The sequence below is a fragment of the Cetorhinus maximus genome, chromosome 8, assembly GCF_964194155.1.
Source record: "Cetorhinus maximus chromosome 8, sCetMax3.hap1.1, whole genome shotgun sequence".
NCBI lineage: Eukaryota > Metazoa > Chordata > Chondrichthyes > Lamniformes > Cetorhinidae > Cetorhinus > Cetorhinus maximus.
The window spans coordinates 101,342,376-101,355,999 of NC_135886.1; the positions used below are offsets into that span (position 1 = coordinate 101,342,376).

Sequence of the window (13,624 nt, forward strand, 5' to 3'; positions counted from 1 at the left end):
CGGCTCCAGTGACAATCTTTGCTGGGAACTGGTTGTGGTCCCAGCAGTGGCCACCGCTCCTAGTGGCACTGCTGGAACCAGAGAGCTGCCGGCCATCTGATTGGTTGGTACCTCTGGAAACTTCTTCCTCAGATGGGGCAGAGGTTTCACCCTGTGCCACTTAAAATCCATCCGAGTGCTAAATGGCTGCGGGGCAGACCACCAGAGTAGGGGTGGGTTCAAAATTGACATTTTCACTGGGGAAGGCAGGAACCCCGGTGAATTGTAAAATCCTACCCTGGGTTCCTCTGTTCCTGCACCTCCTATTGAATTGTTCCATTTAATTTATATTGCCCCTCCTCATTCCTCCTACCAAAATATATCGCTTCACATGTCTTGGCATTTAATTTTGTCTGCCCATTCCACCAGCCTGCCTATGTCCTCGTGAAGTCTATCCCTATTCTCCTCACAGTTCATAATACTTCCAAGTTTTGAGCCATCTTCAAATTTTGAAATTGTGCCCTTTACACCCAAGTCCAGCTCACTAATATATAAGAAGAAAAACAGTGGTCCTAGTATGACCCCTATGGGACTTGACTATGCATATTTGTCTAGAGCAACAAACAACAGTTTACACTGCTCTCCATTTCCTGTCACTCATCCAATTTTATATCCATACTGCCACTGTGCCTTTTCTTCCTGGGATTCAACTTTGCTGGCTAGCCTGTTATGTGACAATTTATCAAATGGCTTTTGGAAGCCCATGTACACCACATCAACTGTAAAACCCTTGTCAATCCTCTTTGTTACCTCACCAAAACTCTCAATCAAGTTAAACACAAGTTTCCTTTAACAAATCTATACTGGCTTTCCTTAATTAATCCATACTTGCCCAAGCGACTGTTAATGATGATCATTTCTAAAAGCATTCCCACCATTGAAGATAAACTGACTGATTTGTGATTGTTGATATTATTCTTACACCTTATTTTGAACAAGGGTATAACATTTGCAATTCTCCAGTCCTCTGGAATCAACCCCCCATCCACCACCATGTCTAAAGAGGATTGGAAAATTATGGCCAGTATCGTCAGAATTTCTACCCTTACTTCCCTCAACATCTTTGGATGCATCTCATCTGGTCCTGGTGACCTGTCAGCTTTAAGTACAGACAGCCTTTCCAATACGGCTCTTTTTAGCCCATTTAGTATCTCAACTGCCTCCGCTTTCATTATGACTTTGGCAGCATCTTATACCTTGGTAATGATAGATGCAAAGTACTTGTTTAGTCCCTCAGTCACGCCCTTTGCCTCCATACATAGATCCCATTTTAAGTGTTAATTCAACCCCAACCCTCCTCTTACTACCTTTTTATTATTCATATGCCTATAGGAGACTTTTGGATTCCTTTTTATGTTAGCTGCCAGTCTCTTCTCATACTTTCCTTTCACCTATATTATATCCTTTTTAATTCCCCCCCTGAACTTTCTATATTCAGCCTCATTCTCATTTATATTATCAACCTGACATCTTTCATATGCACTCTTACTGTCTGTCTCGTTCATCAACCAGGGAGCTCTGAATTTGTTTTCCTGCCTTTTCACCTCATAGGAATGTACCTGAGCTGTACCCAAGCCATCTCCACTTTAATGGCAGTCCATTGTTCCACTACAGTTTTGCCTGCCTATCTTTGATTCCAATTTACCTGGGACAGATCCATTCTCATTCCTCTAAAATTGGGCCTCCTTCAATAAGTATCTTTTTCTTTCATTACTCCTTGTCCTTTTCCATTGCTAAACTAAACCTTATGATACTATGATCACTGTTCCCTAAATGGTCCCCTACTAACATTTGATCTACTTGACCCACCTCACGCCCCAGAACCAGATCCAACAATACCATCTTTCACATTGGACTAGAAACATATGGAATTAACCTGAACATACTCGAGGAACTCTTCGTCCTCCCTGCCTTTACACTATTAATATCCTAGTCCATATTTGGATCATTAAAGTTCCTATTATAGTTACAGTATTGTACAGTCTCTGTAATTTCCTTGAAAATCTGCTCCACTACACCTTTCCCACAAATTGGCAGCCTATAAAATACACCTCATAGTGTTTGGAAAGGTCATTGAACTACAACATTAACTCTGTTTCTCTCCACAGATGCTGCCTAACCTGCTGAGCATTTCCAGCATTTTCTGCTTTTATACCTAGGAGAGTAATGGTAGCTCTAGTGTTTCTTAACTCTAACTGAATAGCTTTATCTTTGAACCTTCTAGGGTATCCTTTCTCTCCAGCTCTGTGATACTCTCCATAAACAATACTGTTACCCTTCCACCTGCCTTTCACAGAATCACACAGTGCAGAAGAGGCCCTTCGGCCCTTCGAGTCTGCACCGACACGTGAGAAACACCTGACCTACCTACTTAATCCCATTTACCAACACTTGGCCCATACCCTTGAATATTATGACGTCCCAAGTGTTCATTCAGGTACTTTTTAAAGGATGTGAGGCAACCCGCCTCCACCACCCTCCCAGGCAGTGCATTCCAGACAGTCACCACCCTCTGGGTAAAAAAGTTTTTCCTCACATTCCCCCCTAAACCTCCTGCCCCTCACCTTGAACTTGTGTCCCCTCGTGACTGACCCTTCAACTAAGGGGAACGGCTGCTCCCTATCCACCCTGTCCATGCCCCTCATAATCTTGTACACCTCGATCAGGTTGCCCCTCAGTCTTCTCTGCTCCAACGAAAACAAACCAATTCCTTCCCTATCTTTCCTGAATACCATGTGTCCAGGAATGTACACAAGAATACATGAATATAATATCCAATCCTGCCCTTCTTTAAACCAGGTCTCCATTGTCAACACAAGATCATGTTCCTAGGTAGCTATCTGCACTTGCAGCTCACCAACTTTATTTACCATGTTTTGTGCAATTACAAACCTGAATTAGATCTTACTGTGTTCCCTATTAATCTGACCCTCACCTGATACCTTAATGCCTAATACCTTACCATGGCGGGATTGTTTTATGAGGAGAGATTGAGGAGAATGGGTCTGTATTCTCTAGCGTTTAGAAGGATGGGAGATGATCTCATTGAAACATACAAAATTCTTACAGGGCTTGACAGGGCAGATGCAGGAAGGATGTTTCCCCTGGCTATGGGGTGGGTGGAGTTTAGAACCAGGGGACACAGTCTCAGAATAAGAGGTAGGCCATTTAGGACTGAGATGAGGGGCAATTTCTTCACTCAAAGGGTGGTGTATCTTTGGAATTCTCTACCCCAAAGACCTGTGGAAGCTCAGTCGTTGAGGATGTTCAAGTCAGAAGTTGATAGATTTCTAGATATTAAAGATATCAAGGGGTATGCAGATAGTGTGGGAAAATGGCATTGAGGTAGAAGACCAGCAATGATCTAGTTGAATGGCGGAGCAGGCTCGAGGGACTGAATTGCCTACTGCTGCTCCTATTTCCTGTGTTATTCTGTTCCTGTTTCTTACTCTGGTGTTATCTGTCTCTCCCAATCCTTTGTGCATCTTGTTTCTCCCAAGTCAGGAATGGGGTGTGACTTGGAGGCGAAACGGAAGGTGATTTTGTTCCCCTAAAAGTTCTGCTTTTGGTTTTCTGGACAATAGAGGTCACAGTGGAGGGAGAAGGTGTCCTTGTAATATGTTATCTGCTGTTGGACCTCCTTCACTTTCCTCATTGAGGCTTGTGCCAGCTGTCACTGACATAAACCAGCAGCATTCACAAGATTCACGTGTGTATTTATCATCATTCACTGTTGAAACACTGAGTTGAACACCCCAGATATATGATCCACTTTGAAGAAATCAAAAATTGAAATTGGCCCTTCTTTTTATTCTGAGTGTATTTGGCACAAGGCCAGGTGCAAAGACATCTGGAAAAAGCTGGCTCGAGATGATGGTGCATGGTTATCTTTAGCCCAATAAAGAGCTTATAGGTTGCATAAAGACACATTGCACTGACTTGCACCAACTAATCCCTCACATTGCTGGACATCATGAGAAATAAATGTTTATTCATGCAACAGATGAGGTCTAGATGGCAGCTTTTCTCTTCTTCCGTCCACTGTTAACATACAGTTTAATTAAATAGCTCTGGTACATAGCCTGAAATCATTGTTAACACATGCATTTAATGGCAGATCTAGAGATAAAGCTAACCATGGGTAGGGAGGACAATTTTTATACCAGCTTAATTCATGTGTTTAAATTATCCTAATTAACATAATCAATATGCAAATACATTAATCTGATAATTTATGGGCACTTTATCCTTAACAACCTAATTATGTTCTCTTGTTTCGTAAAGTTAGGGCTTCTGAGTGTTGAGTTACTGTGGAAAGTCTGTTTCATAATTCAATTTGCATATGCAAATTGTCTAATTAGAGAGCCATATTAATAGAACTTCTCTCTCTGCAGGCTGAAGGTTTCTATTCTGTTTCATAAAGATACCCCAACATTTTCAAATTATATGTGTAAAATATGGGAAGTCCTAGACTACCAATGATTTAACTGTTTCACAGACAAAATAAAGAGAAAAGAATGCAAGAAAGTTCAGGAATAAAAAGACTATGAAGGAATTCTCCAAGTATCTATTCATACCGTCAGCTTATGGGGCAGGGGGAGAGTTGAAACAGACTTGACTATGATTGGTACAGAGTTTCCCTGCATGGTAATTAGGATCAGTTGCTCAGTGTTTACAGTGTGAAAAAGACAAATCCATTAAATTGTACAGGCTCTATTATAGCATGAAACTTCAAAACTTCTGCAGAAACTAAGGACAATAATTCGGTGTTTTGAAATTCTGAAATGGAGCAGATTATGATGAACCTGGAACTTCCTGCATGACTTGGACAGCAATGGCACAAGATGAAGGCCCACCACCAACATCTTCTTGAGGGATGGGAAATAAATGCCAGCTTTGCCAGCAATGCCAATACCATAAGAATGAATAAAAATATATAAATAATAAGGCTTTAATCTTTATAAGTAATGCACAGGTGCCAAACAAGAATGAACTAGGTGCATGCTTCTATGACAAAATAAAATGTGAAAGGAATGGTGAGCTAGAACAACAGACCACTGGGGCAAACGTTTCTAATGCAAATAACTTACTGAGATTATTTATTTCGATCTTGTTTGAAGAGAACTCTTTAGCGAAATTCCCCATCTAGTTGGCGGCAAGGTACCAGATCATTATACTTTCATAGTCATGCCTTGGTTCCTTTCTCATTCCCCAGGCCAAGCAAACAAAACTGTATCCGAATAACAAAAGCAAAATACTTTGGATGCTGAAAATCATGACCTTTTCATGGCCTTGATTTAGCATCTTCTCCGGGGATGGGACTCAAGATACAGCAATATATCCCAGTAACTGAAGCTTACCCAAGTTTTTGATTGGGTCACAGGGTTTTAACCTGCACCCTTGTTATCCAAAGTGGAACTGTGTGATGCCAACTAACTGCGATCCAAATGCAGGGAAACTATTTTTAAATACTCCTAATTATGATTTTCTTGTTAGAATTGTACAAGTTCTATTATGGCATGAAACTGCAATACTTCTGCAGAAATGAATAACAATCATTTGGTGCTTTGAAATTCTGAAATGGAGCTGATTATGGTAAAAAGGTATGATAACTCATTTCATTGTTGTTGGATCAAAAACCTAAAGCTCCCTACACAATAGCAGTTTGACAGGAGTTGTATACTCCCTCGAAGTGAATGCCATCAGAAAATAGGATGCAGGGCTCCCTGATTACCAGCCCAGTTTTGAAGCTTATTGGTGACTTTGGATGTGTGTGTGTGGGCAACCCTCGACTCCTGGACTCTGACCTACTCTACTTATTAACAATGATGGATTTGCAATTTTGAACAGGCAAATAACAACTTGGCATTGCTAATGATTTTGTGTAGGCAAACCTGTATGTAGCAAATTGATAACCAGGGAATGGTGGGAAGCTAGTCAATCACGCCACACTCGCCATCAAAAGCAATTTAAAGCATTCTGAAGCATTCAAGGAGAAGATTAAATGCGGGAACAATGGAAAGGTTTGCTATTCCCATTGTTTACTACGCAATAATCATTGTGCAATGATCACAACCTAAACAGTGGCAAGAAAGCAGAGCAACACGAGTTAATAAAATTGCACTTCATACCTGGAAATATAGAATCTGAGTGTATAGAAGGAGGCCATTCAGCCATCGTGCCTGTGCTGGTTCTTTAAAAGAACTCCAATTGATCTAACTTCTTGGCCAGAAACTTACCTATGTCGGACGGGCTGGGCGGGAGCGGGCGTGGAGCTGATCGCCGCCCTACGTACCGCCATTTTGCATGGGCGGGCCTTGAGACGCATGGCCGGTAGCGCTCAGCACTACCTGTGCAGGCAGGGGGAGGAGGGAGAGTCAGGGCACTGAGCTGCCTCAGGGGGATTAAGAACATATTGAAATTTTGCAATAAAGAAAGAGAAAAATTATTTACACATGTCCCCTCCTGTGACTGTGTCACTTGAGCTGGGACATGTTTGTTAATTTATCAAAATTTATTTGTTGATTTTATTAAACCTTCAGGAAAACTCATCCCGTCCGTGGGTGGTTTCCTGAAAAACACAAAGGCTGCCTGGGCAGCGTTGTTAATTATCTAAATTGTCAGCCCTCCATGCTGATGGCAATATTCTGGCCCTTGTGTTTTTTTCTCCATATTCTGGATTCAGGTCAATGCTGAAAGCTTTGAGACTGTTTATCATGACCAGCAACAGATATTGCCAGCATTGTGGTCAGTTTTGAGCAGTGGTTGCACAGCCCTGGGATTACTTACACTGTCTTTGATTTCCCCAGTGTTCAATATACAGAAAAATGAATAGTTTTATAAGTGCACTAAAATGCATAGAGGGAAGCAGCTAGCTTAGTTTGCTAGATGACTAGTGTATGGATCCAATGAGCACTGATAGCATGGGGTTTGATCCTGTTCCATCTGCGAAAGAATCGGAGCCTGCTTACTTGCCTTGTTCATAGTAAAAAAATCATAGCACTTTGCCATGTTTTGGTGAATAGTCACCAAGGACCTGCCTTTGGGCAGAGAGCTGATGAAGAAAATACATAGTATATTGCTTTTGTTCCAATATAGCAAAAGGTGTTCAGAAGAATTGCAATAATAACCAAGCATGCTGGTACTGGTTAGAAGCTTACTAAAATGAACATAAGATTTCCTCAGAAACTTAATTAGTTGTGACAACAATCTTAACTCCAACTGAGTCTGGTCATTACTTTGATCATTTAAGTTTGTGTATTCCTACACAGTGTTCCAATCCTATCCAACAGAGCAGTTAATGAGTCCACAATGTTTTCTGCATCAGGCATCTACAGGGGAAAGGATCATAAGGAAGAACTGAGTGAACTCTTGGTGTTTATTAGTATTTATAGAGCGCATTCTCTAGTTGTATCTGATACGGGAGTGGAATGGATGCTGAGTCGAGTAAGACAATCAGTAATCATGCTTGCAAAATAGTTGGAAAGTCTTCTGGATGGGCTGCTCCCCTGGTTGATCAACAACATACTCTGCAGCACTTTAAATAGTTAGGCAAGGCATCAGGGAAAATAGATTGAGCAGAAAGGCTTCCCAACTATATCGCAAGTGCAATTAGTAACTAAGTGCATCATGACCATCAGATGCTATGAATGCTCAGAGTTATCACTGGGACTGTGTTACAGAAGGCCTGTTGTACTTCAGTTGCATTATACAAATTATTACCAATGCATGGAATTACATGTTAAAAACCTTTACTGATCTCTGGAGTTAAGGTCGCTCTCACAACTGATTAAGTTAGTGAGGAAAACCCAATGTCTTGACTGAGGAGGGTCTAAATAAGCATGTCTAATTATTTTGCAATTGCCAAAGCCACCTTTTGGTAAGGTGTCAGCTGTTGGTAGCACTCTTGCCTCTGAGCCAGAAGGTTGTGAGTTCAACCTTTTGGAACGTGAGCTCAAAGTCTAGCCTGACACTCAGTGTAATACCATAGGTGTACTGCACTGTGGAAGGTGCCAACTTTTGGATCAGATGTTAACTGAGGCCCTGTCTGCCCCCTCAGGTGGATGTAAAAGATCCCAGGGCACTATTTTGAAGAAGAGTAGAGATGTTATCCCCAGTGTCCTGGCCAATATTTATCCCTCAATCAACATCACGAGAACAGACTATCTGTTCATTACTACATTGTTATTTGTGAGAGCTTGCAGTGTGTAAATTATTTGCCATGTTTTCTACATTACAACAGTGATTACACTTCAAAAGATTTCCATTGGCTCTAATTAAGTGCTATGGTCATTTTAAACTCATGAAAATCACTATATAAATGTTTTTCTTTGTTGCATCTTAGTAAAAGCATTAAAAAAAGAATACCCATACTTTAAACAGGGCTTTCCTCTGGTTTTAAAGACCTACTCCCTTGCACCCATTTGCAGACTGTGAAGAAATCAAAACCACTGTTAATAATTTCAAAGTTGTACAAGTACTAGATTAAAACTGCCCATTCTGCTGGCAAGCTCAAAGCTGCATCTGGAGTTAAATTTACCTTGACCTGAAACATAACTGAAAAGTTTGGGGAAGAATAGGCAACACAGAACATCAATGTGCTGCTCTGTGGGCCTGCAGAGGATTCTTAACACCTGAACAGTAAAGATTTTTTGTCTTTATCTTTGATCCCAGCCCCCCTCCCATTCTCTTTGGCTAGGAATAGCCTTAAGCTTTAAAGGACCAATAAAAATAGTGCCAGCAGACATAGGTTCTCCTCTTTACAGTGTCTAGTGAAGGTGAAAGGACTATTTAAAATCACAGTTTATTCAATTCAAGCATATCCAAACCAGTCGTAGATATTTCCCTTAACAGGCCTGGAAAGCATGGCTCTCTTATCAAAATCACCATCTAAAGTGTCACTGATGCTGAGGTGCGCCTACAGTTCAGAGTCAGCTGCTCGGTGACTCATGTGATCTCTGTGTTTACACTGCTCTGATGCTTGGTCAGGAATTACTATCAAGTTACCAAACTGACACACGCACCATGCATCTTCTGTGGGCAGGGGGATTTATTTGGCAGCTGGCTATAAACTGGAGGCAGGAATGCTTAAGCCTCTTGCTGTGAACTAAGAAAGCATTGCATGAGATAATAGCCTCGAGAAAACATTGACAGCACTCGATCAACCTGGTGAGAAATATAGTGCAGAATTTTATGCTGATCGAGCACGGAAACGTCAGAAGCGCGCCCACTGGCAAATAAGCCCATTAACGGAGCAATTGATTCCGATTTTTCATGGTCCATCCAACCTTATGGTTGGCGGATGGGCGAATTGGCTAGGTGGCCTTTACATTTTTCATGAGGAGAATTTTAGGCTCATCGGGCAGGCGCGTGCCCAATCCAGCCGAGCGTAACATGACACGCAGTGACATCAGGCGAGCATCCCAACATCATTGTGCACTCGCGCGATATTTCAGCCGCTGGGTGCACTGCCGGTGTTGGCAGCGCGCCCACTGACAATTAAAAGGCTTATTAAGGCCATTAAAAGGGTTATTGAATGAAAGTTTTTGCTGCCCGTCCAACCTTACGGTACCAAGTGGCCTTTGCGTTTTTTAGGAAACCTCATCCACGGGCGGGATGAGGTTTCCAACAGCAAAAGAAAAATTTTTAAATTTCATTTATAACATATCCCTGCTCATGTGACAGAGGCACAGTCACATGAGGGGACGCATTTTATAACATTTTAGAAATCTTTACTTTTAATGTTTTAAATTGTTCATCTCCCTAAGGCAGCTCTGTTTTCAGTAGGTAAATTTTCAGGTGATTTATTATGATACATGGACACTTTCTTTCAGCTTCTGAAACCTTTATTTTTGATTTTTCATGTCTGCAGCTCCCTGAGGCAGCTTTCTGCTGTCAGGGAGCTTTCTCTCAGCGCTGACTCGTGCCTGCACTGACGTCAGCGCCCGCCTCTTCCCACCCCCACCCTGGCAGCGCTGAGCTTTTCAGCACGCGATTCACGCTGGTTGGCTGGTAATTGGCCAGCCAGTGTGAAATCGCGGTCGGGGGCCGATCGCAGTCGGCTGTCCATTCTCCAGCCGTTCCATTGGCCTGCCAATCGTGCCCGCTGACATAAAAATTCAGACCATAGCGTAGTACCATCCCTCCTTTGAGGAAAGTAGTATCAATGGGTGCGTATCTGGCATTTTCAGGCCAGACATGGCCGTTGAGGATATTGGTGGATGAATATCTGAGGAGTTGTGAAGCCCAAGCCTAGGTGGTCCGATCCTGTGAGAGGGGTGTCTGTTTCTCATCCCTAGTGATGAAGGAAGCTTGGAAGGCTTCATGTGTCAAGGGTGACATTGACCTGCCTCCTACTTCTTTGTAGTGGTACATGGTTGATATCAAACATGTTAATGCCTCCATTTAAATAACAGACAAAGAAACATCACATGTTGCCTGTTCCACTAGCCTATCCAGCTGATATTGAGAAGGTGGGTGATCTCTTGACCTCTGAAAGAGGGATAGTCTCATTGGGTCTAATGGGTTTGGTCTATTCCTAAGAATGGGATGAAGCTTTATGCCTAAAAATGGTGGATTGGGGTCGGGTTCAGGTCACATGTTAAAATTTTAAAAACCTTGTGCCCGACTCTAACCCAGCCAGTTTTGGATTGAATGCATGCAGGAACGAGGGGTGGGCAGCCATTGCACTGCTGGGAGGCAGCTTGGCAATTGAAATATTTAATAAGGCTGGCAGCCTCTGATTTAGCCTTCTTTGGAGTCTTAACCCTCATGGGTTTCTCAGACCTCAGCAAACCTGGCAACTGAAAGAAGTGAGGAGAGTTTTGGGGAGAAGGTTTACGGCATTGCTTGTGAGCGAGGAGGAGCATTGGAAGTCCACTGCAGCCTTCCTAGCTTCCTTCATCCCTCCCCACCCCTATCACAAGGGATGGGAAACAGACGCCCCTCTCCCAGGATTGGACCACCCAGGCTTGGACATCACAACTCATCAGACATGCAGTAAGATCTGGACAACATTCATGTTTGGACTGATAAGCAGCAAGTAACAACTGGGTCACACAAATGCCAGGCAATAACCATCTCCAACAAGAAGGAATCTAATCATCTTCCCTTGACACTCACTGGCATTGCCATCGCTGAATCACCCACCATCAATATCCTGGGGGCCAGCATTGAGCAGAAGTTTAACTGGACTAGCCATACAAGTACTGTGGCTAGAAGAGCAGGTCAGAGGCTGGGAATTCTACAATGAGTAACTCACCTTCTGATTCCCCAAAGTCTGTCCACCATCTACAAAGCACAAGTCAGGAATGTGCATTCTCTACATACCTAAATAAGCACAGCTCCAAAAACATGCAAGAAACTCAACACCATCAAGGACCAAGCAACTGGCTAGAGTGGCATCTCATCCACCACCTTAAATACTCACTCCCTCCACAACCAGTGCATCCCGGCAGCAACGTGTACCACTTGTGCCATCTACAAGATGCACTGCAGCAACTCGCCACCACATGGATTGCAATGGTTCAAGAAGGTAGCTTATTATTACCTTCTTGAGGGCAATTAGGGATGGACAATAAATGGTCACCTCCCGTGAATGAATAAAAAAATGGTCCAAATATCATGTGATTAAATCATCAAGAATGACTCTGATCAGAGTTGACAAGCCTACTCAGGTAAGCTTTCAATTTTGGTTTTTTAGAGCATCATAACTGCTTTTTAAAATTAGTCCTGCTGATATTCTCCCATGTGAAATCCCTCAGGTTTTCCACTGGGAGTCATCTTTCACCAGTAATCATATGTGGTCGGTTAGCTATAAGCCCTGGCAGTATTAGATTCAACCCTTGGTAAATGCTCATTTTGCATTTTGAGAAATTATAAACAACGGTGTCAAAATATGAACTGCCAAATCTCACTGGAGTTTCTTTCTTTGCAGGAATTTTATTTTCTATCTTGATATTTCTGTTTGTGATGTGGAAGGAATTTGTGGTGGATTTGGAAAGATACATACTGTTAGAGAGAAGAAACAGCTGCATGGATATCCTAGTCTACGTGCAGTACGGATGGTCCTTCATGTTTGCGGCTGCTGGGATTCCTTTGACTCTACTTGCTGGACTGATGTTCTACCTAATTGGCTGCACCATCGAGGCCCATAACAAATAAGAGGTAGATGCTGACACCTGGAGCGACAAGCTCTTGTGCGGTGCTAGTTTGATTACGTGCAGTGGGAAATCAAAAATAGTCATCAATGCTCCAACATATTTGAGATTACAGTAAGGTCCATCTTGTTTTGAGATCCAGGGAGACATATGAAGCAAGCCCCAGCTCTATTTTCAGAGGATATTTTATTTTGGTTTAATGATGCATCACATTTGAGAACACAGGAATTAATTTTGCCGACATTGGGTGTACTGAAGAGGATCTTTAAACCTGCAGATTAAGTTGGTCATTTTAGCAAACAAATGCTTCACACATTCATCTGACCTTTCTTGTTCCACTATTTTAACTCGGGCATTAACCCCATGAAATAACTGACAAGAGAAATGTTATTCAAATTAATCGATTCTTCACCCATTAGTATTATCAAAAGGTATGCCTCAGCTTTGATCATTTGAGGACATGTTTTATTTTATTAGATTTTGTAAAAAAAACAAAAACTGAAATTATGCTTTCAATAATGCTTTTATTCCATGACATTCTGCTAAAATAAAATGCTATTTTGGATATCCCAGCTGCTACACCTGTACGCATCAGGTACATTAATATATTTTTCTTTTGATATTCATTCATGGCATCAAATACTGTATGAATTTTTTATATTGCTATGATTCAGTGATTGGTTGATGTGGAATAAAAGCTTCACAGTGAATGGCAGCTGATTTTGATGTGTTTTTGACCAGATATTTATTCTCAGGCTCTAATGCTAAAGTCAACTTATGTCCCATGTATTTAGACCTATGACTGTTAACATAGAATATCCTGAGGATAATTCAATAATTGTGTTTCAAAAGCAGATAATTATTTAAAGTGACTTGTATAGTCTAAAAAGCTAGCTGCTATGATATAGTTGGTATGTTTAAATCTGCTCTTCAACTTTCAAGCTTTTCCAGCATGATATCGGGGTTGTAGTAGTGTATTATCAAAAATTATCTTTACTGTGCAATTTTTAATGCTTGTTCATGTGCGCACAATGCAGGGTTGCTGAAAAACTTATGTTTTGTACCACTTTTGGGAGCGATGCAAATATTATTGAAATAAACATTGCTTGGAAAATGCTAAAATGTAGCTTGTGAGACATTTATACAAAGCAAAATTCACAAGGGCTATATTGAGGGGGAGGGGGGAGGTGATGGTGACATAATGGTGATGCCATTGGATTAGTAATCCAGAGGCCCAGACCAATGCTCTGGGGGACATGGGTTCAAATCCCACCATAGCAGCTGGTGGAATTAAAATTCAATTAATAAATCAAGAATTGAAAGCTAGTCTCAGTAATAGTGACCATGACAACTATCATTGTTTGTTGTAAAAACCCTTCTAGTTCAATAATGCCCTTTAGGGATGGAAATCTGCTGTCCTTACCTGG

The 13,624-nt window shown here is 41.7% G+C and overlaps 1 protein-coding gene across 1 annotated transcript in view; it reads left to right on the top strand.

The window, feature by feature from the left end:
• The window catches only part of LOC144683318 (transmembrane protein 182-like), a 50,247-nt gene extending 36,928 nt beyond the window's left edge, over positions 1-13,319 (top strand). Inside the window, exon 5 of the mRNA XM_078546256.1 lies at positions 11,975-13,319. Coding sequence (XP_078402382.1) covers positions 11,975-12,201 — 227 coding nt within the window. The 3' untranslated portion in view covers positions 12,202-13,319. The remainder of the gene's footprint in view (positions 1-11,974) is intronic.
• The last annotated feature ends 305 nt before the right edge of the window (positions 13,320-13,624 follow it).